We start from the raw sequence: 22,554 nt of genomic DNA on the forward strand, positions 1-22,554 counted from the left end.
AATTTCAGTGGAATATATATTTTTTTGGTTTTAAAAAATCCGAATACTAGATGGAAAATACTTCTAAAATCCATCAAAATAGAGTTGAGGTAAAGTTAGAGATTAACTCAGGGCCCATAAAAAATACAAACAATCTAATTGAGAAAGGAACTCTTAAGACTCGGTTAGCAAGCCGAACAACTTATATCCAAAACCATGATCTGGTTACAAATTTCTTCATTGTCGTCTCTCCCAATGAAACTGTTGCCTACCCAAGAACCAGATCGCAATCTAGGCTTGAACAAATCTCCAATGGTAGCTATAAAGACTTTACAAAACAGATTGAAGTTCAGGAGAAATAGTACTCTCACGCAACCTGTAGCTCCATTAAGAAGAAGAACCCATGAACACTCAGGTATTACATGCAACCTCAAATTTGAAAGAGAAGATGCTTCATTCCTTTCGGATTAGGAAATCTTTAAGCACATCTTGTTCAATGATTTTGGGTTACCAACTAATACATGCAAACAAGCATTGCCATAGTACATAGAAAATAATCCTTGATTTATGTAATGGAAGACACTTCCACCATCGTCAAAGTCAACAAAACAACCTTCAAATCAAAAGATGCCAACGAGAGGAAAGGGAGTGCACGAACTACCACCGTTCTCCTTCTGCTATGTTCTAGTTGTGGATAGTACAGATTTGGAAAAGATCAAGGAACAACAACCTAAAAAACCACACAAAGCATGAACAAATAATAAAAAAAAAACATTTAAAACGTCGGCTAGCAAGGGACAGTGTGAATCCACATCCGGATAATATGGGAAGAGCCACCTCAGTATGAAAGAGGCAGAGGCAGAGGCAGGGACAATCTGGAATGAAATGTGTTTAGACCAGCCTAGGCAAGGAAATAAACTCAAACCCATTTAGATTCTCTTGCAAAATTCAATTATATGATGAGCTGTAAGCTTGCAAAGATAGATGTGCATCCCACCAAATCTATCCAATAATTACAATACCACATGCTAAATTGGGAAGAACCCCTCACAATCTACATCTACCAAAAACCATATGGTATAAACAAATAAAGAATGCCGATTCTAATTGTAAGAACAATATGTCAAACTCACGCTCTTAAACCACATCAATTGGGGGGGGATTCCAACTCCTGCCTGGCTCTCTCTTCCTTCACAAAGCCGCCATGTTAGCGCTCCTTCCTCCAAATAACAATTCAGCCACTTCCATTTACTATCTTGCACACAGAGCATTGAGCAGCACATGAGCCAACATGAGGTCCACAAAATACTGGTGTCCGATTTCACCATCCTTCCACTTCATCTTTGCTGGAGCTCTTCCATAATGTACCCCATCGTTGCAACGATTGTCAAAATGCCATGCAAAAGTCATATCAAAGTTATCAATCACCCCAGAAAGCAATTGGGCTCGTCTGAATTTGTCTAACACCACCCAGTTAAATGCCTCCATCTTGTTGGGATTAAATGCTAGTGCCCTTGCATACCCACCAGTTGCTATGGTGGTTCTATAAATGATTTGAGGAACTATTGATCCTCTTTGCTTAACAGAATCAATCACTTCTTTCCAAAATGAAACTGCATAATCAACTCCACCTGAAAATTTTCTGATAGTTGGCCAAAATACTCCATCATGTAAGCCAGAATTCATGATTATAGCGTCTGGTACAGTGTCCTCAGAGAAGTACTTCTTCAACAAATTTCTATATCCTTCATCCTTCAAAGAATTAAATCCTTGGTAATTCTGAGTCTCATTCCAATGACCATTGAAAATGCTGGTAATTCGAACTGATTGAGATGCATCTTTTGGGTTTGAAAAAATCAAATCAAACCGTCTAGGAACAGATTTTATTTCAGGCAAATCCAAGAGAAAATTGAGCATGTTTCTTATGGTATCAACATGATTCGAATCTCCCCAAAAGAAAATCCACCTATTCTTCAGGCAATTCCAAGCAGAATCAGCTGAAAACAGCCTGAAGGAACAGTGACTAGAATAAACCCAACCATTACTCTCTAACAAGCCTAAGGAACCATCACACCATGGACTTTGGCAGGGAAAATATGGTTCCAGGCACCGATACCTCCCATCATTACTGATTTCACAATCATCATTCTTCCCAAGCCTAGTCCATCTCCCTACCCAAAGATCTCTAGTGAAATCAGATTTTTCACAAATTTGTAATTGTGGTAACCGATAATGAGCTTTAATAAACCTGATTTGAACCTTACGCAATTCTTTATCATACACAAATCGTTTAGACGAAAATCTAAGACCCTCAAAATGCCTGAAAAGCAAAATTACAGTAAGATGATAGTCACCAGCAAATTCTGGATGGACTTGAAGCGAAATGGAGTAAGACCCATTTCCAAAATCTTTTATTAATGGCCGAGACTTCCATGCAACCCCTGAAAGATCTGTCTCAAAGTAATCTCCACCTAAACATCGAGGATTCTTGGACTCATCCACTGCTTGGAAAATAAATTCATGAGTATTCCCAGCTGATAACTCAATTGAATCGTGGCCGTCCAATCCAGGAATCACAATGTCCACTGTACGTAAATTTCTGCAAGGTTCACCTCCACGAGCAAACCACCGAGAAAGAAGCTTTGAAGTCAAACGTGGATCTAATTCTGTTGATACCCACTTTACATTGGCTTCTGATTCGTAAACCTTCGGTTTCCCCAGGAACTCCTCCGAAGAACTCTGAGCCGAAACGCTACTGTCCTCTGAAGTGAAATTTGGGTTCAAATCAGTTGGTACCCACTTCAGTTTAGCTTCTTCTGATTCTCTCTCAGTTCGTTTCTCCAGAAACCCATCTGAATAATTCTGAGCAGAGACATTATTATCGTCGTTGTTCAGTATGCTGTAACTGGGAGGACTGCTGCTGCTAGTGGTAGGGGTATGGGTAGTATTTTGCTGGGGTAACAGGAAAATGGTGGTGTTTAAGTTGTTAATGAAATTTTGATGGATTTCTCGGGTAAGATTTGTGGGTTTTACAAGTTGTACGTTGAATCTCCTGCCAAGGAACTCTCGCTTGAACCTCCATGATTCAATAACATTCTTTACACTAAACCCATCTATACTCCAAACACCAACCATTCCAACAAAAACCAGAGCTGTTAGTACACGAAACCGCCATTGAACCAAAGGATTTGAACGGAGAAGCCACGATGGGTTTGTTGATGGTACTGAGCTTACCCCTTTATCCGCCATACCTGCACCGCCAGAAGCAAACATCAAGAAACTAAACCCTTCAGCAAACTGCACACTAAAATAGTAACGGAGCTCTATGGAGACACGGAAACAAATATCATTGACGACAAGCAAATCCAAGAAAGTTTTAAATGAGGCGCAAGCTTCGATTTTCTCTGGTGAAAACAAAAAAACAAAAAGCATACAGAAATCAAAATCCAGGGAAACACCTGGTGGGTTTAAGCTCTTGTGAATTCAAAATTTCTCTGCTAATCAAGTTTTATTAAGCTGTTAGCTTTTGCTTGTCACCGTTCCCCTTTCTTTGGTTTCACAAGAAGATGGGAAAATTTTCTTTAGGACTGTAGCTATAGGAAGAAAAGAAAAAAACAAAATCTTTCTTTCCGAAAAGAAAAGAAACTTCGATTTTTTTTCAAAACAATCTCGATCCTAATTCCCATTGATCTCTTTCTAGTTTTCTTTATTACTAGTTCAGGAGAATTTTCCTATAGAAATTAAAGGCAGTGTTGCTTATACGAGCTGGAATGACCGGATCCAAAAATGAATGATATCCCACAGAACACGGATTTGGAAATTCTCCGCTCCTTAATCAAGTGAAAATTGATTATTAGATTTTTCCTTTTTTTTTTATACTTTATCCAATTTATTTTTTAAATTATTATATTTACATAAACATAAAAAGTATTAATATTTAGGTCCCTTATGTTAAATTATTGTACTTTATACAAATTTACTATTAAATTAGGTGTTAAAAAATTTATCTAATAGTATTATTTTTAAATAATATTTATTTTATAAAAAAAATGAAATTATTTAGAAACTTCTTAATATTTGATATTGAAATTAACTCATTAAAAATTAAACTAAAATTAAAAAATATTAAAAACATATTTATATTTAACTATTTAATATTTAAAATTTTAATAATAACTGCATTAAAATTAATTAAGAGATTTTGAATTTAACTCTCTCCATGCCTTTACTCTAATAAATAAATAAATAAAAAAACAAAAAGAAAATTCAGAATACGCCACATAAATTCGTAGAAAAAAATTGACGAATGAGTATTAGGAAAATCGCTTTCAGCTTATCACTTCGTGTGTGAAAACGCGCACGCTGCATCCGACGATAAGAAAATAAATTGCTAGATAGATTGGGCATGATGGCATGTGACCTACACGTGCCATTCATAAAGAAAACCCAAATTAGCAGGCTGAAATTTTTTGAATTATGGAACATCCAGGCCCAGGCCCAGGCCCAGGCCAACTGAAGCAAGCAAGCCTCCACCCGGTGCTCTTGGGTTGGCACTTTGACTCGAAACGAAAAGCAAATGAGGGGATTGGGTGGTGGAATGGTGGTGGTGGAGGAGGTGGTATGGCCACCAACCCCAACCACTAAACAAAAGTTTCCTAAACGCCATAATTACTTGTCTTTTCCTCATCCCATGCATTAGTAATCGTCTTCCACTTGTAAGTTTGTGCAAAGTCAATGAACTATTACACATAGGAGAGTGTCCGCTTGTTACGTAAACATGACGAATGGCTCGATATCAGTTTCAGTCGAGGCGGCCGCCGGCGGACCTGGGTTCTGGTTCGCTCTTCAATTCAAGTTTTCAATTTTTAGTGGCCCTAATCTGAAAGTCTGATTTGAAAGTAGTACCGGTTTGGTTTTGAGAGCCGCATTACAAGTCCATGAAGTACCACCTTTTCTTATACATAAATCTTTTGAGTTCGAATTGGCATTAGACGAGCCAAATGATTTCAAATCGAGTCGATGTTTAAAGAACCCCTAAATCAGGATTAGCCATACGTTATCAGGAGATCACGACAGCCATTAACCAATTTCAATTCTAATTTTAAATTAGATCGGACACATATCTAAATTCAAAATTTTAAAATTCTAACTAATAAAATAATTTTTTAGTAAAATTTTTATTTTTATTTTTATTTTTTCAGTTTTAACTTTTTGCCATTCTTTCTTTAACGATATATTGATGCATAATCCAAATTTGAAAAGTTATTAGAAAAATAGCTTATTTACATTTGCATACCATTTTATCCTTGAGTTGTTATTCAAAGGGTTCATAAGAATATATTTGCTTTTACACAAATCTAGAATGAATTTCAAAGATTTTAAAAATAATATTGATGTTATTAAATTAAGATTTTTTTTATTTTTTAGATATGATAATGTTAATATATATCATCAGTAAACACAAGACGAAAATAAACTCTTCATTAACGGCTTCTGTTAAAATGTAGATGAGGTATATTATATTCTTGATTTATTACTTTAATAAACTTAAAATTGGAAATCCTATGTAGAGTTACTTTCTCCATTTATGTTTATAATTATTTTTAAATAGATTTAAAAATATAATTAAAATATTGAATTTTATATTATCATTTTTAATATACTCTCTATCCATATTGTTTTATTACTAGATTATTTTTTAACTATGATTAATATATTTTTATGATGGAAACATGATTTAGCTATTGGTAAATAAGCCAAAATATAAATGAAAGTAGTTATTCCATCCTACCAACCACCATATTCTATTTCAGGAATCAAAAATAAATACAAAGTTCATAAATTAAATATTCAACAACAATATTCACTTTTTTGACAAATTTCAACAATGCCACCAAAATCTTATGGAAAAATAAAACGCATACACTAATGCTTTGAAGAATGCAAAGCTGCAAATCAATAAAAAAGAGAAAGGCCCAAAAAAGGAAAGAAAAACCCACACACACAAGGAACATAAGAAAAAAGAAAATGGCATCATACTAATTCCATGGATCATCCCAGCCTTTAGGTCCTTCTCTTTTAACAAAATCAATTATTGCCTGGACAGCTTCACGAATCCTGTTAGAGAGGGAGTGATTCCCGTGTTCAATTTCAACTTTCTCTGCACCGCCCATTGCTCTGCACAGTCTGCAACATGTAAAAACTAGATCAGTTGATCTCTCTCCCTCTCACTCTCTCTCTCTCACACACACAAACACACAATCACACCCCAGAAAAAGGGGGAGGGGGGGGGGGGTGGCCTCTATTGCAGAGTTGGTAAATTTCTTAACAACATAAATCAGGTTCAGGTATACTAGAAAAACCAAATAAATGAAGAGTTTCAATTGTCACCTTCCAACCAATGCTTTCTTATCAACATATTCTGGAACGTATTCATCAGCCATGGAAAAAATAACCTGCAAATTGATATGTACAGTAGCTGTTAACAAACACTGAGCAAAAAGATGGGATCCTTATATATTCCTCAGATCCACTAATCACTAGTTTCATTTACTCTCAGCATTATGGCCTCGTCTAGCTTCACTATGGGAAAGCCAAGGAGGAAAACCCCTCTTGGTCCTCCTATTGTCTTGCAGATATCCATATTCACCCTCAAGCCTGTAGAAAGGTGGTTGTTGGGAATTTGCAGAGGTTGCAGGAAGATCGTGTACTCATACCCTGTCAAGTCCTTGTATGTAGCAGCAGATAACTATCCCCGGATTTCAGAATCATCACTTGAAACATAATCACCAGGGCCTATCATATTGGCTGCAAGTGTTGTATTAATATCCTTAAGATGTTTCCTATTAAAATATCTTATATCTTTATCTTCAAAATTGTTTCTCCTTTCAAAAATTTGGCGAAATCATCACGTCATTGACTTTTACATCAACAGACAAGAATATCGGGACAATGTATCTGTTTTGTCTACCTGGCAAGGTGTGTTGCACATGTGCCCAAGTCTTGTTTTCAGCTGGTCATCAGTAAGATCAGAGCTGAACATGTCATCATCACCCATATACGCACAAAGGGAGTGATACCTGCAAAACAACCGATTATTAGGGAGAAGGCAGACCAAAACTTGTTAATCATGCAAGCTTCTGACAAATTTAAGCTCAGAAAAGGGTAACTATAGATAACTACCTCACAAATGGAAATCAATTTTTGGAAGATATGAAAGGAATTCAATCCATTTAATCGAAGGTTCCCAAGTTTATGAGTATTTCAAATAGAAATACAACTTATACAAGTATGAAAAATTGACCTGTCTATTTTCCTTTCCCTTTTTCATGTAAAATTTGTCATTGAATTGAATTATGAACATCATGGGCATAACTAAACAGTCTTTTCTGAAACGATTATTAATTATTTTAGGAAAGAGAGTGTTAAAATAACTATAATGCCAACCAATGAACCAATAGAAATCACATAACCATGTAGAAACTACACTCCAAATTTCTGACTAAATCTTGTGAAAATTCACAGACCTACAACATAATGGATTGAAAAAAACCAGAGAGCCAAAGGACATATTTTGTGCATAACATCACTACAATGTTAACAACACATTGTTAAGTTGTCACAGCATTTGCTTGCCCACCTATAAGCAGTTATTGGGGCAGATGAGTCTGCTTCCCTGGGCATTAAATCTGATCCCCGACCTTCTGCTATCATAGTTGAAGCCAAATCAATCATAGAAGCTGTTTCAGAAAGGGTTGCCCTGTATTCCCGATCACTGACTGGAGCCTGAACATTCCAATTGGAATTATGACCAAAGCTGCAAGTGAATACATAGCACGTAGGCATTTGCAAGAAATAAAAATTCACCACGAACAAGAGTGCAACTATTGGGGAAAAAGTATGCTTCTCAATCAATAAACATCACCAGCTGCCACCATTTATCTTTAATTGGAAGTATAGCTAAATAGCTATTATTTTTAGTAAATAGTGCAGCCATCCTGAGCTGATACAACTTTTACTGTTAAAAGAACATGCAGTGTGACACCCTCTAGTCAAAGCAACATCAATTCATGAGGAAAAGGAGAAATTCAAAGAAAAATGAAAACAATTCGAAGCGCCTAATTCATGAGTACAAAAATACTCAACAATCAACATTATGTGCGCAATGCTGTCATGGGGTTGGACTCTTGATTGGCTAACCAGTTAGTCACTTTAGATTAACCAATCAATCCAGAAGGTGGACCTAACAATTGAACTAGGTTATTAGACAGCCATAATTCAATATTTGCCAAAAGTTATTCTTTCACCACACAAACATATATAGATACATAAATCAAGACACAATAAGTTATAAGTTACAGCTTGCTTCAGGGAAAATACATGCTGATGTGCAAATTTTACATTGAATATAGCAATATGAGTATAAATGAATTACCTGCAGAATAGCAGCACGGACTGCTCTGGAGCATGCAGCATTGGTTCGCATATAATGCACAATATCCTAGATACAGGTAGAAACAAACAGAAAATAATTTCATTTCTACTGGAAAAGCAATCATGATATATAAAATTAAACTTTATATATAAATTATGATACAAGTACGAAGTCCCATCCGAATTAACCTGACAACCAGTGCTGTGTCCAAGTAGGACCACACCTTCAGAATTTTCTTTGTTGATCAAATAACTTACAAGCTGATCAATCTCCTTGGCATCCTTCAAAGGTAGAAAGTGTAAAAGCATTAAAAGGTCTGAGCGTCAAGATTTATATTGAAAAACATATCAAAAAGATTTTAAAATATTACACAAGCATTAAGGATATGAATATAGTCCTTTCAAGACTTTAGAACTAGAGAATGAGGTACCAAAGTTCAAAACACTTTTTCTCAAAGATTTGTGAATCTTAACATGGAACTTAATGGGATTTTAAAACAGTAAGCTCCAAGAAGTAGGAATAGCTCAGCAACAAAAGCAGGGTCATAAAATAAGCAACCAAAACGACATGGAAGTATTGGAGGGAAAGCAACAAAGTTACTTGTTGCAAGGTGGAAGTTCCATATCCGCTATATGATGATGACATAAGCAGCTGAACAAGTGACCATTTCTCTCTATCCAAAGCAATTGCCAGAGGCCCCAAGTATCTGAACCATGGATGAAGAAAGTTGTGTTAGGAACTCTAGAGTTACATGTTTAGTTTCCAGGGTTCAGCTGTGTATTTAAATAATGCAGTTCTCAGTGAATTAGCTATCAAAATGAAGCTATTTATAAATAACTTGCAGAAGATTTGATCTCCTATAATAAAGGACGCATTGCAACAGTTGAATAAATGACAACAATGAATGAAACTAATGATATCATACATACTCAGTTGCTAGAAAGCCATCTGTTAATCCTCCAATAAAAACGAGTTGTTGTTTATGATCACCTGTTTTAAATGCAACCTGCAGTCATTTTTCAAATATCATATCAAATAACCAATTCAAAAGCATAGCCTTCGACAATATACAAAATTTCAGCAACATGGAAACATTTCTTTCACAAAAAAGGGGGAAAAAAATACAACATTGGAAATAACTTGAATTTACAGGTATGATGCAGTTAAGATATTAGTCCAACCCCATAGATTTAAATAAGAACGGTTACAATACAAGAAACAACTTAGTGGAATTCTTCAAGAAGAGTGACCATAGTGCTCACAGATCAGTCTTTCCACTATGAAAAGCTTTAGCTAATGTGACACGGTCCTCTTTTTGCATTCTATTCCAATTAAGAACAAGAAATGCAAATATATCACTGAACACCATTTTGTGAATTGCAAGGAATTATTGAATTTGAGAAAAACAAATTACACTCATAAAACTTTTCAATGTTGATAACGGAGCTAATCTCAATTCCTCTTAAACCACGCAACTAATGCGGCATCTCCTACTAAGCACACTATCTATGTCCAGTTGAAACATAAAGATGAAGCCCAAATTTAGAAAGATTAATTTCAAAATTAGGCTAAAAATTCAACAAGTCCGTAATTCTAGCAGATAATTAATCAGAAATCATTGTAAGATAAAACAAAGAGATTCCAAATTCTAATATAGCCTACCTGGATAGGCTTTGGTCCGTATTTGAAGAGCACACCGGGAAACTGGTCCTTGGCAATAATGGGACTGAAGAAATCCCTTGAGCCCGAATTGCTAGCCTTTTTGAGGCTATCGGATCGATCAGCCCGGCCACGAACAATGCTGGAGAACCATGAAGTAGCTGAAGAAGAAGAAGAGGAGGGGGAGGAGGAAGAAGAAGAGGCAGCGACAGAAGCTGCAGATGGAGGAGAAGAAGATAGTGAGAGATTCATATCAACTGGAGGTCAGAAGAAGACGACGTGGAGGAGACAACCATTTGCTACCACTCCCTAAGATCGTTCTGTGAAGAAGATCTGATGTACATTTCAGAGCAGAAATGTCGCAGATTGGAATAGGATCGCCAAAGCCAATCCGCCCGGTTTTGACCCGTTTCAGGCCCAAACCCGTCTGGGAATCTCCGCCCCGCCTGTGATGTAGCCCAACTTCCTAGGACTTGATGACAGTAACGGGCCTGATTTATATGGTAACTTGTAGCTTGAAGGACCTTCTTGTTGGGCCACAGGGCCTACTCTTCCATTATATGCATCTTTGTTATAGTTATTTTGTGAAGTTTCATATATCAACTCCACTCTAACATGAGCTTCAAACTTCTCATTACAAGTATGAACAGGTGTAATAAATCATATATCTTTTTATAATGATCTCTCTAATGTTTGTACTTGATAATAATAAAATCTAATGGTGTGATCCAAGTCTAATCCCATATAAGCATTCTTAATTTTATTATTGCAGGGAGGAAGACCAAAGAGAGCCTTCAAATGTACAGAAATTCCCAACTGCTGATATTGGTAACCAATATTAGTAGTAGGTTAAAAGTGTTGGGTGACTGATCCAGCAATGTGGCCTACCAAATTTAGGATGGAAGCACTTTGGACAATGCCAGATTTGGTGGATATATATGATCTTTCCATTAATCATCTCCTCCATTGAATTTGCTCTCAGAATCCAACAATGGGGTCCTCTTCATCTACATGTATTCTGGTTCTTAATTAAGTTCCTAAACTATATACTTGGATGATAAAGTCAGTCAACAACGAGACTTATCCGCTAATTTCAGTTAAAATCATGATAGTTTTTATATAAAATGATGCTTGGAATAACTGAAAATTTTTGCTATGAAAGAAGTATAGATATAAAAAACTTTACTGTGGTAATTCTAAGTTGTTGCTGATACGTAATCCAGGTACTGGACTTTTGGTTGACTTGTACATTAATTTTGGTCAACCAGAGTGGTACAGTTGACTTTTTTACTCTAGTTTAAAGTGATTCAACTGTTGACTTAGTTAAATTGATTCTGCACTCATCATTTATTATTTTTTTTAAAAAAAAGATATTGAATTATTCATTCAACTTTTTAGTTCAGGGATACATATGTTCACCATCAACATAGTTTTATATTTTCATTTTCATATGATTGATAACATTTGTAATAAAAGCAAAACAAAATTGAACATTTTTTCATACTTTTGATTTAGGCCTATTAGATAAATTATTTTAAAATATTTATATTAATTTATATTTATATCCAATACTTAAGATTTTGTAATAAAATTAAATTTTTTTAATTTATCATAATTATAGTCATTAGTAATAAATTAAATTTAAAAAAATTAATGATAAATTATAATGTAGTCTATTAAATATAATAATAAATATTTTATATGTAATAAATATTTATTATAAATAAATTCATATTATATGAAACTCATACCATTATAAATTATGTATATTATTCATATAGTAAAACTTTACTTCATATCAATAATATTAAATAAAATAATATTTTATTCTATAAAGTTTATTTTATTTTATATTTTAAATTTTCATTAATCTATGATATATATATATATATATAAGTGAGAAGGAGAGGTAAATAATAAAATTGATAAAAAAAATATTATTAAAATAAAAATATTATTTTAAAATTTATTGATACAATCCATACTGGAAAGTTAAAATGAGAGGAAGGAAAAATGTCACTTTATTGAATGAGAGAATGATTTATATATACAGAAGAAGAGGAAAAATACAGTAACTGAGGTAACTGAGTTAATAAGAAAAATACAATTACTAAGGTAACTACTTAACTTGACTAGCTATTTCTAAAAGAATCTAGAATTAAAAACTAGTTTTAGTTTTAACATTCTCACACCTCCCACAAGCTAGAGAATGTATTGGACATTCTCATCTTGAGCAAGAAAATATGAAAAGGTCCAACAGCAAGGGGCTTTGTATAGATGTCAGCTAACTTATTAACTGAGGATACTAGTACGAGGTGAATTAATCCTGAGATGGATTTCTCTTTAATCAGATGGCAATCAAGCTCTATATGTTTAGTTTTTTCATGGTAAATAGGGTTAGCGGCAATATGAATAGCAGACTAATTGTCATAGTATATGCTTGCTGACAGTTAATGAGTAACATCAAGATCTTGCAATAAGTAGACAATCCATTAAATTTCACAAGTAGTTGCTGCAAGTGCTCTATATTCTGCTTCTAAAGAAGAACAAGATACAGTTTATTGTTTCTTTGTTTTTCAACTAATTAGGGAATCTCTAAGATAGATTGCATATCCTATAACATATCTTCTAGTGTCTAGACATCCAACCCAATATGAGTCACTAAAGGCTTTAAGCGAAAGAGAGCTAGTGGAAGGAAAGAATAAACTTTACTTGGAGCTGCTTTAATGTATCTGAGAATCCTATGGATAGCTTGAAGATGAGCAGTAGTGGGTTTAGAGAGAAATTGACTGAGTTGTTGTACTGCAAAGATAATGTCTGGTTTTGTTGTGGTGAGATAAAGTAATCTTTCTACCAGTCTTCTATACATTGATGGATCTATTAAAGGTTCACCAATTACAGTACTGAGTTTGATATGATGATCCATTGGTGTAGATGCTGGTTTTGCAGTCAGAAAGCCAGTGTCGGACAGAATCTCTAGAGCATACATTTTTTGGCAAAGAGAAATACCATTTTTACTTTTGGCAATTTCTAAACCCAAGAAATATTTTAGGTTTGCCAAGTCTTTGGTCTTGAAAGAGTCAAGAAGAAAGCCTTTAACTCTTATTATTTCCGAAAGATCATTGCCTACTAAGATGACATCATCTATATAAACTAGTATAGCAGCGAAAGATTTAGTTTTCTTTTTAACAAACAAAGAGTAATATGACTTGGATTGATGATAACCAGATTTAATAAGTTCTTGAGAAAGTTTAGAGTACCATTACCTATTGGCTTGTTTCAAGCCATAAAGAGATTTTTATAATTTGCAAACCTAGTTGGGTATGGAGGACTGAAAATCTAAAGGAAGGACCATGTACACTTCATTAAGATCCCCGTGTAAGAAGGCATTGTTGACATCTAGCTATTGAAGATGGCAATTGTTTATGGAGGTTAATGCAAGCAGTAATCTTACAGTGGTGAGCTTGGCAACTGGAGAGAAAGTGTTTAAGTAATCCACACCTTCTATTTGAGTATATCCTTTTGCCACAAGTCTTACTTTATATCTTTCTATGGTTCCATCTGATTTGTATTTCACTTTATAGACCAATTTGCATCCAATTGGAGTTTTGCCGATAGGGAGATCAACTAGACACCAAGTGTTATTTTGTTGTAAAATATTAATTTCATTAGATATGACTTGCCTCCAATTTTCATCTTTAATGGCTTGATATAGGTTTTGGGATTTTGAATAGTGGAAATAGAAAGAGTGAAATGTAATTGAGTGGGAGAAAGATTCTTATATGAGAGTACAAAAGAAAGAGGGTAATTTACACTTGATTATGAATGAATGAGGTTGCAATGGTATTCTTGTAAGTAAGATGTTCTTTTTGGTCTTGTAGATTGCCGTAAAGGTATGGGTTGTGCTGGTATGGAATTAGAAGAGGGCTCATAGGAAGGGTATTCTAGAAGTATCAGTTAAATGATAAGGAGGCAGAAGCTGTGTATTGTGAGAAAAAGGAAAATGAGTTTCATAGAATTGAACATTCCTGGAAAGAAAAACTTCTCTAGATTAAAGATCCATGAGAACATAACTTTTGGTTTCAGTTTTGTGTCCTAAAAAAAATATATTTTCCTGCTCTGTGGTCTAATTTGGATCTATGAGCTTGTAGGGTGGGTAGAATCAAAAGTAGGCAGCCAAAAATTTTGAGGGAATGATAATCTGGAATAGCTTTGTAAGGAAGCTAATATGGTGATATGTTTTGGAGTAAAGGTGTGGGTAATCTGTTTATGAGGAAAATAGAATGAAGGATTGCATAAGACCAGAAGTGTTTAGGCAATTGAGACTGAAAAAGTAATGCTCTGGCAGTGTTTAAAATATGCTGGTATTTTCTTTCTACTAGTCCATTATGTTGAGGAGTCTTAACATAGCTAGTTTGATGAATTCAAGACCATCGTCAGACCTTAAGGCTTGAATTCTTGTTTGAAATTGAGTTTCTATGAGATTGATGAAAGTTTGCACAAGATTTCTAGCTTCAGACTTTGCTGTCATCAAGAAAATCTAGGTATGCCTCGAGAAGTCATCAATAATAGTTAGGAAACATTTATGTCCATGAATAGCAGGCATAACACATGGACCCCACATATCAACATGAACTAATTGAAACAAAACAGTTGTACATGATTCACTATGTAAAAAAGCAATTTCTTCTGTTTTAAAAAACAACAAGTGTCACATACATGATTAAAAGAATTATGAGGCACTGATGTACAGAGTTTATTTATTTCTGTTAATCTAGACTATGATGGGTAACCAAATCTCATATGCCAAAGATAAGAAGGAGAATGATGTAATATAGAAGTTATGACAGATGCAATAGGTACATGTAAAATTGAGGATGAAGATGGATTAGTGAGCATATATAATTCTCCTTTTATTTCAGCTGAACCAATCATCTTCGAGGTACTCAATTCTTGAATGAGATAAGAAATGTGCTGAAAAAGTAAGTTACAGTGTAATGTAGAAATGAGCTTAGTTACTGAAATGAGATTGAAGGTAAAATTTGGAATGTACAAGACATCCAACAAATAAAACTTGTCAGTGAAGTTAATAGTCCATGCAATCTCAGATATGATGTGAGTACCATTTGGCAATCTAACCGTAATAGGTCAAGTCTGATATATCTATAGGATATAAATAAAGATAGGGAAAAAAGAAATGTAGTCAATGGCACCTGTATCCAAGATCCATTGACTAAAAAAAACTTAGTTACCTGAATCAGAAGCAGAAGCAGAAGCAGAAGCAGAATTTTGCTGAGATTGACTAGTTGACAGATTATTAACATGATATGAAGATGAACCTGTTGTCACAGATGAGTCTTGAATGAGGTTCAATAACCTTTGATACTGTTCAGTTGTGAATTTGAAATTATCAACCTCCTTTGATGTATATGGTTCATTTTAAACTTGCAAGACTGACTCATTATGGTCATCAGAAATAGCATTTGCATTGGAGTTCCTATGCTCAACAGAAACAACATTTACACTGGAGTTCTTGAATTTAAAACCAAAAAGAAAACCATGCTTCTTATAGCAAGTGTTCACAGTGTGCTTATGTCTACCACAATAAGTACAAACTTTGACAGATCTTGAACCTCTCGCAGTTGTAAAATGACCTCTCCTATATCCTGAGTTACTATAAGAGACATCGTTTTTAACAGTCTTATTGACAAAAGTTTTGGATTCTATGATATGACCATTAGAATTTTATTTTTCTAGTTGAAGAACTAAATAAAATATTTTGTTCACATTTGGCAGAGGGTCCATCATCATAATCTAAGATTTAACATTTGCAAATTGATCATTAATCCCTTTTAAGAATCTAATAACATAATCGTTTTTTACATAGGTTTTAACAGACTCAATAGCATCACAAGAATATGGGTTTGCACAAGAGCAAGATGGAATTAGTCGAAAATTAATTAATTCATTCCAAAGAATCTTTAACCGAGTGAAGTATTCTGTAATAGAAAGTTCTCCCTGTCTGAAAGTAAAAATTTCTTCTTGTAAATAAGAAATACATACAATATCACCTTGAAATGATCCTTCTTTTAAATCATTCCAAGTATCTACAGCCTTATCAATCCAACTTGTAACGACCCGAAAATCGGACCGCTACCGGCACTAGGATCCAGATCGGCTTAAGGCCGCCGGGACCCGTAGCAAGCCAAACGTTCATCCTGTGAACCTGTTTAATCCCATACATGATCAACAACATACATAAAAATTTTAAACTTTTCTTTCATTCATTCACCAAACTCAACCTGTGCATGCACTATACATAATTATAATCATCAACCCACACTGGAGTCCTCAACAATGCTCCGATGGGGTAACATACATACATTAAGTTTGGTTTTCAATAATCATCATTAAACATTAAGATCATGTACTCGAAAGGGATTAACATAATACTATGGTCAAGCACAACTCTAAACTTCCATAAACATCATTACATAACATTTCTATATCATACTTTTACATTACATCATATTCATGTCCACATCTAGCTATTACAATAACAAGACTCTACTCCTGCTGACCTCCTGGTCTACCCTGTACCTGCAAACCTGGGGGTTAAGGGAGAGGGGTGAGCTATAAAGCCCAGTGAGCAGAATAATTAAACATTGAATTTAAATTTCATGCTTTCATGAAATGCAACATATCACAAACAATTCACATCAAGGATGAACTTGTAACCAATAGCCCACTACTCATTCCAATAGTGCCAGGGGCGTAGACTGGGCCTCACTGGTCTTTCTCTTACATTACATTCATAACATAACATTCTAATATGCTAGGGGCGTAGAATGGGCCTCGCTGGTCTTTCTCTTACATGGTGCCAGGGGCGTAGAATGGGCCTCACTGGTCTTCCGTACCGTATCACATCATATCATAACGTAGTGCGGCTAAAGGATCATCCAACATTCATCCACATCAACAACATATTATGCAATGCAATATATTCGTGAATTCTAATGCAAGCACCCTAGTATATCTCATGGCATTCATGATGCGTGTATCATGCTCAGAATTTATTTATTTACTTTGAAATGAAATAAGATATTCCACTCACCTCTGGCTGAAGCTCTAACAGACTCAGAAGCAGCTGAACTCACTGCTGGGGTCCTCGGTTCCTCGGGTCCGAACCTACACAGGTGGACTCAAATGAGGGACCAAACATCCATAAACATGACTCTAAAATACTCCCCAAAAATCCCCTAAAATACCTTAAAACAATCATAGAAATCATGCAAAAGGAGGGCTGAACAGGGCACTTTCGGCGGTAGGTTCGGCGGCCGAAAGTCCCTCCAGAGCCGAAAGTCATGCAGGTTCGGCGGCACCTTCGGCGGCCGAAAGTGCCCTCCAGAGACGAAAGTCCATTTTTGGGGGCAGGCTTCGACAGCCGAAAGGCTTGCCTCGCAGACAGGTTCGGCGGCCGAAAGTCCCTTCGGCTGCCGAACCTGGTTTCTCCCAAAAGGGCAGAAACACAGCTTTTCAAAGCACACTTTCCTCCCAAACCCTCCAAACAAGCATCTAACTCTCTCAAATCATGCATAGACACTTGCATCAACATATAGGGGTCTCAAACTATCCTAAACCCCAACTCAAACACATCAAACATGTATATCCAACACACATTGTCCATATAATCACATAAAACCTAACAAAGTTCAACTAACCTAAACATGCATTTCTACCCCATAGATCAACTTAAAACTTGTTTAAAACATACAATGAGTTCAAGATCGGCTCTTACCTCTTGAAGATCGAGAGAGAGACGACCTAAACTTGGAAACCAAGGGAAAAGAGCTCCTAAGTCTTCCAAGCCTCAAAACTTGCTCTTTGCTTAAAAATCTTCAAAACAAAGTAAAACTCATGAAAATCATGAAAGATTTGAAGAAAATGACTCAAAATCGGCGAGGGACGGCGGAGAACTCACTTTGGCCGAAAATGGGGAGAAAAGCTCGCCCATTCGGACAAGGGGACCCTTTTATAGGTGGCTGGCCAGGCCACTTTCGGGGGCCTAACGTGCCTCCACATGCATGCCATATTCGGCGGCTGAACATAAGGTTCGGCGGCCGAACCTGGACTTCCCTCACTTATGCCTTCGGGAGCCTAAAGCACTCCCAAAGTACATGCATGTTCGGCGGCCGAACTTGAGGTTTGGCGGCTGAACCTGAGTCTTCCTCTCAAGACTATTTTCATTCAAAGCTTAGTTTCTTTCTTGATTAAACCCATGGAATACATTAAAACATTTAAGAAAACATGTTTTTACCCTTCTAGAGGTTTCCGACATCCGAGATTCCACCAGACGGTAGGAATTTCGATACCGGAGTCTAGCCGGGTATTACACAACTGATGCTTTGTGCAATAGAAGGTAATAATGCTCTAATAATCCAAGAGAGCACCATGGTATTGCACCTGTTCCAAGTGGATCTTATTGGATCAGTTAAAGTAAGCATAGGAAGCATACCATCGATGAACTATAATTTGTTCTTTAATGACAATGCCATTTTCATTGCCCTAATCTAAGAATGGTAACTGGAACCACCAAGTGATATTAAAATCAAGGCCGGATTCTCATTTGGATGCAAAAAATAAGGGTTAGAAGGGTTTTGAAGATGATTATTATTAGTAGTAGCAACCATGAAAGAACAGTTTCAAGAAAGAAAAAAACCTTTAGAAAAATTTCAAGAAATGAGATGTAGAGTAATGCTCTGGTACCATGATATAATCGGTACTTGAAAAGCTAAAATGAGAAGAAAAAAAAAAGATTGCTTTATTAAATGAGAGAATGATCTGTATATACAAAAAAGGAAGAGGAAAAATACGTAACCAAGTTAATAGAAAAAATACGGTAATTGAGATAACTACTTAATTAGCTATTTCCGGAAGAATCTAGAATTAAAAATTTACTTTAATTTTAATATTTTTACATTTATTTTATTAGTCAAATAAAATTTTATGAATCATATTATAATTTATTATTAATTTTTTTAAAATTCAATTTAGTTTTCTAAGGAAACTTTTAAAAAGTTTGATTTTATTATTTAAAATTTAAAATTTTAAAAATAAAAGTGATTAATTAAAATAAATATTTAGATTTTTTATTTAATAAATTTAATAATAAAATACGTTAATTTACTGATAAGTATTAAATATAATGATAAGACATAATTAATATATTTTTAAAGGAAAAACTTAAATTGGATTCTTAGAGAAGATATCATTGAGATGATGCAATTATAAATCCTGAAAGAATTAATATTATGTAAACTGTAAATCAAGCATAGAGATATCCAATAATATATAAAAAAATATAAATAATATCATATAATTTATTATTTTTATTTAAAAATTTATAATTCAATTTGTCTTCTGCTGTTAGCAAACAATTAAAATTTTCAAATGTCATTTACCAAGAAATGTTAACGTGATGGTGAGTAGTATTTCAAAATAAATTGAATTATAGATTTTAAAATAAAAATAAGTAAAATTGTATGATACTTTGTATATATATATATATTTTTTTAAATATAAAATAATTATATTTTAATTATCATATCAATATTTATGATGTTTAAAATTTTTCACTATTTATTAATAATTTGATCTTATAAAATATTGTTTTGATACAAATTAAATTATAAACTCTGAAATGAAAAATTAATAAAATTATATAGTGGTTTTTTCTATTTATCCCTATATAAAAAAACAAAGAATTCTATTTAGGGATATAAGCAAACCGAGTCAAATCGAAATTTGAAGAGCTCAAACTTGATTCGTTAAAATTTTTTCGAACTCAAGCCGAACTCAAACTTTACTTACATCGAACTCGAACCGAGTATTAAAAAGTTCAAATTTGACTCATTTAGCAAACGAATTTAGACGAATTGAGTTTAATTTTATCGAGTTTAGTATCGAATAATTCATGAATACTTTAATTTATTTTCATGTATAATGAGTTTTAGTTTAAAACTAAATAATTTTAGTTAAATAAATATATTTATAAATTAGCCGTTAAAGGACTATTTAGACTCCGTAAAAAATTTTAACCAATATCGTTTAGTTAAGACGAAATAAGAGAAAAAATAGACTAAAAGACTAAAAATCTTATTAAAATTTCTTAAAAATTGAAAAAGTGAATCTCTAATAGTTATGGGAGACTATTTATAATAGAAACAAAACTCTAATATGTAAAATTATGAAAATACTTAAAATGTTTAAAAAAATAATTAAACTGCAAAATTGATCCTTAAATGATGAAATTTTCATATCGAACTTTGTGGTCAGGCCTATGGCCCTCATCACACTTTTGAAAGTCGTGCGTCTCGAAATTTCCTTTCCGAAAAGTTATTGTGGGTCTCTATCGGACGTCGACAGCAAAAATTAGCCCGGTCCAAATCTGCCGTAAAATATAAGGCTAATTGCTCCATGCCATTAGCTTGTAAATTTATAAAAATAAGTTTCTTAAATCTTAACAATCCAAATATATGTAAGTTTTAAAAGTGTAATTAAACTATATAAAGTTAAATTTTAAAATATTTAAGTTTGGCACATGAAAATATATGCAAATTTGAATTTATTTTTCTTATGATAATAATCTCAGTTTGTTTAATGAGACTGTTCAATAGTATTTTCGCGAGCTTACTCATAAATTCAAAAACGAGTTGAGTTCATATGTGTTAACAAGTCGAATATTATGAAGTTCAAATTTAACTTGTTTACTAAATGAATCTAAAATTTTTAAACTTGAAATTAGCTCGTTTAGAAATTGAATCGAGTTTTTATCAAATCAAATTTCGAGTAGCTCATAAATGATTTTGTTCATTTTTACACGTATGATACTGTGATATGCTAGTGTGGAAATATATTAGAAATATCCCCAAAGAATAAGCAGAGAAGAGAAAGCGGGCATAATCTTGGTCATAAGTTATAGATTATGCACGCGTGATTTACACTAGTTGGATACACAGCTTCCTCACTTGTCTTTATATGGTTGTTGGGTGATATTGAAGATATACAACTTGTATTATTCAATATTTGAATTTCCTAATATTTTCATTTCTATAAATTATTAAATTAATAATAACAACAATAACATATACAAGTCTATTCAGTCAAGCTTACAAAACCATGATGAATAACACTTGATTGATTGATTAATTGTAGTCCAAAATTACAAATTGGGATTTTTCAAAGAATGCATTGAAAGGAGTAGTGGAGTGAAGAGGAATAAAAAATAGAGGTAGGTGGGCTCTAAACAAGAAACCACCCTTCAATTCTTAAAGAAGTAGGGCTCCTTCAACATTATTATTATTTTTTATTATTTTAATTTAGGTTATTTATAATGTAGTTATCATTTAGATTCTGTGAAGAAAAAGTATGCTATTATTATACCCATTATTTGACTTGCTCATGATTGCCTTCTACTCAATTTCTTTTGTCATGCGAAGTTGCTTAACCCTCTTTCAATTAATTTATTATTTGAAAAAAAAATAATTAGTCCATGAAAATATGATGATAAATAGGAAAAAAAAGAAGGAATGATTAGAATATAATGGAAGATAATCAAGAAAATATAATTATGAAGAAAAGATTAGAGATTGTGTTGTGGTTGTCCTTTTGTATGAATGATTAAATCTTAAGTGCTAACTTGCTTTGAAATTTGATATTGGAAGTGACTTTTCTGCGCTCCCACGCAGGCACGCTTGCTTGCTTCAAAATCCATCATACTCATTATACAATAAATTTTTATTACTTATATTTATACACAAATGTAATATATATTTAATACATAAGATCTTGTCATCCATGCTTTGCTGACTTTAATTAATTAATAATAATTACTTATGATGGGCAGCCAGCTAAAGGCTTTGACAAATATTAATTAATATTAAATATAAATAAATATTATGTTGTACAATGTTAAGCATTACTCAAGTTGGAGCCTTAGATAATCTAAAATATTATGTCTTCCTAATCATTATTAAGACCCCATTTGTGCATTTGATTTGAGATCATAAACTTGAGGTTGTGGAGAGAGATTGATTTTTGAAAATCCATTATTGTCTCAGAAACCACTTTGTTATATATAAATATAAATGTAAATTATATAAGAACTCCACCACCCACCATCAGTTTATTTAAAAAGCATAGAATAATTACATCCCTGAAGAGGAAAATCAAACTCACAGTAATATCTTCCTTATAGGTTGTATTTAGTGCAGACTCGATTGCTGCACGTGTAATGTCTTTTACTATATATTTTATTATTTATATTTATTCAAACTATTTACTTCATTTAACTGTGAATTATATTTTTTTAAAAATCGATTCAATTATGTATCCATTTTATTATCACTTGGAGAAATTTAGTAATTTAAGTTGGACATATTTTTGGTTTTCCTTGTACCTTTTCTATATGCTAGATATCGTCC

At 33.7% G+C, this 22,554-nt stretch overlaps 2 protein-coding genes across 5 annotated transcripts; both read right to left on the reverse strand.

Moving 5' to 3' along the window:
- Positions 1-64: 64 nt before the first annotated feature.
- LOC110611879 lies at positions 65-3,808 on the reverse strand. 2 transcript variants are annotated; one of them, XR_002487398.2, is made up of 2 exons: positions 1,113-3,808; positions 65-709 (listed from the first exon to the last, which is right to left on the reverse strand). XR_002487398.2 is itself a non-coding variant. In XM_021752418.2 (2 exons), exon 2 carries the CDS (start codon positions 3,226-3,228, stop codon positions 1,231-1,233), a length of 1,998 nt encoding a protein of 665 aa, XP_021608110.1. In that variant the 5' UTR covers positions 3,229-3,230; positions 3,438-3,808; the 3' UTR covers positions 908-1,230. The 2 variants fall into 2 exon arrangements, 1 of the variants encoding a protein (XP_021608110.1); XM_021752418.2 differs by lacking the exon at positions 65-709 and having other exon boundaries at positions 908-3,230; positions 3,438-3,808.
- Positions 3,809-5,764: 1,956 nt separating this feature from the next.
- Positions 5,765-10,433, reverse strand: LOC110612443 (UPF0613 protein PB24D3.06c). Of its 3 annotated transcripts, none has more exons than XR_002487478.2 (9): positions 10,076-10,433; positions 9,343-9,419; positions 9,014-9,119; positions 8,602-8,694; positions 8,414-8,479; positions 7,619-7,764; positions 6,950-7,058; positions 6,370-6,786; positions 5,765-6,165 (listed from the first exon to the last, which is right to left on the reverse strand). XR_002487478.2 is itself a non-coding variant. In XM_021753233.2 (9 exons), exons 1-9 carry the CDS (start codon positions 10,322-10,324, stop codon positions 6,018-6,020), a joined length of 1,059 nt encoding a protein of 352 aa, XP_021608925.1. In that variant the 5' UTR covers positions 10,325-10,433; the 3' UTR covers positions 5,765-6,017. The 3 variants fall into 3 exon arrangements, 1 of the variants encoding a protein (XP_021608925.1); XR_006350302.1 differs by having other exon boundaries at positions 6,370-6,434; positions 6,533-7,058; XM_021753233.2 differs by having other exon boundaries at positions 6,370-6,434.
- Between the last annotated feature and the right edge of the window lie 12,121 nt (positions 10,434-22,554).

Source organism: Manihot esculenta, chromosome 3 (assembly GCF_001659605.2).
Source record: "Manihot esculenta cultivar AM560-2 chromosome 3, M.esculenta_v8, whole genome shotgun sequence".
NCBI classification, from domain to species: Eukaryota; Viridiplantae; Streptophyta; class Magnoliopsida; order Malpighiales; family Euphorbiaceae; genus Manihot; species Manihot esculenta.

Excerpts from the sequence above, each read along its gene's own strand:
- LOC110611879 (XM_021752418.2), bottom strand. The coding sequence starts at position 3,228 with ATGGCGGATAAAGGGGTAAGCTCAGTACCATCAACAAACCCATCGTGG.
- LOC110612443 (XM_021753233.2), bottom strand. The coding sequence starts at position 10,324 with ATGAATCTCTCACTATCTTCTTCTCCTCCATCTGCAGCTTCTGTCGCT. Across the intron at positions 9,120-9,342 it reads GATGGCTTTCTAGCAACTGA|ATACTTGGGGCCTCTGGCAA; the intron begins GTATGTATGATA and ends TCCATGGTTCAG. Across the intron at positions 8,480-8,601 it reads GACACAGCACTGGTTGTCAG|GATATTGTGCATTATATGCG; the intron begins GTTAATTCGGAT and ends ACCTGTATCTAG.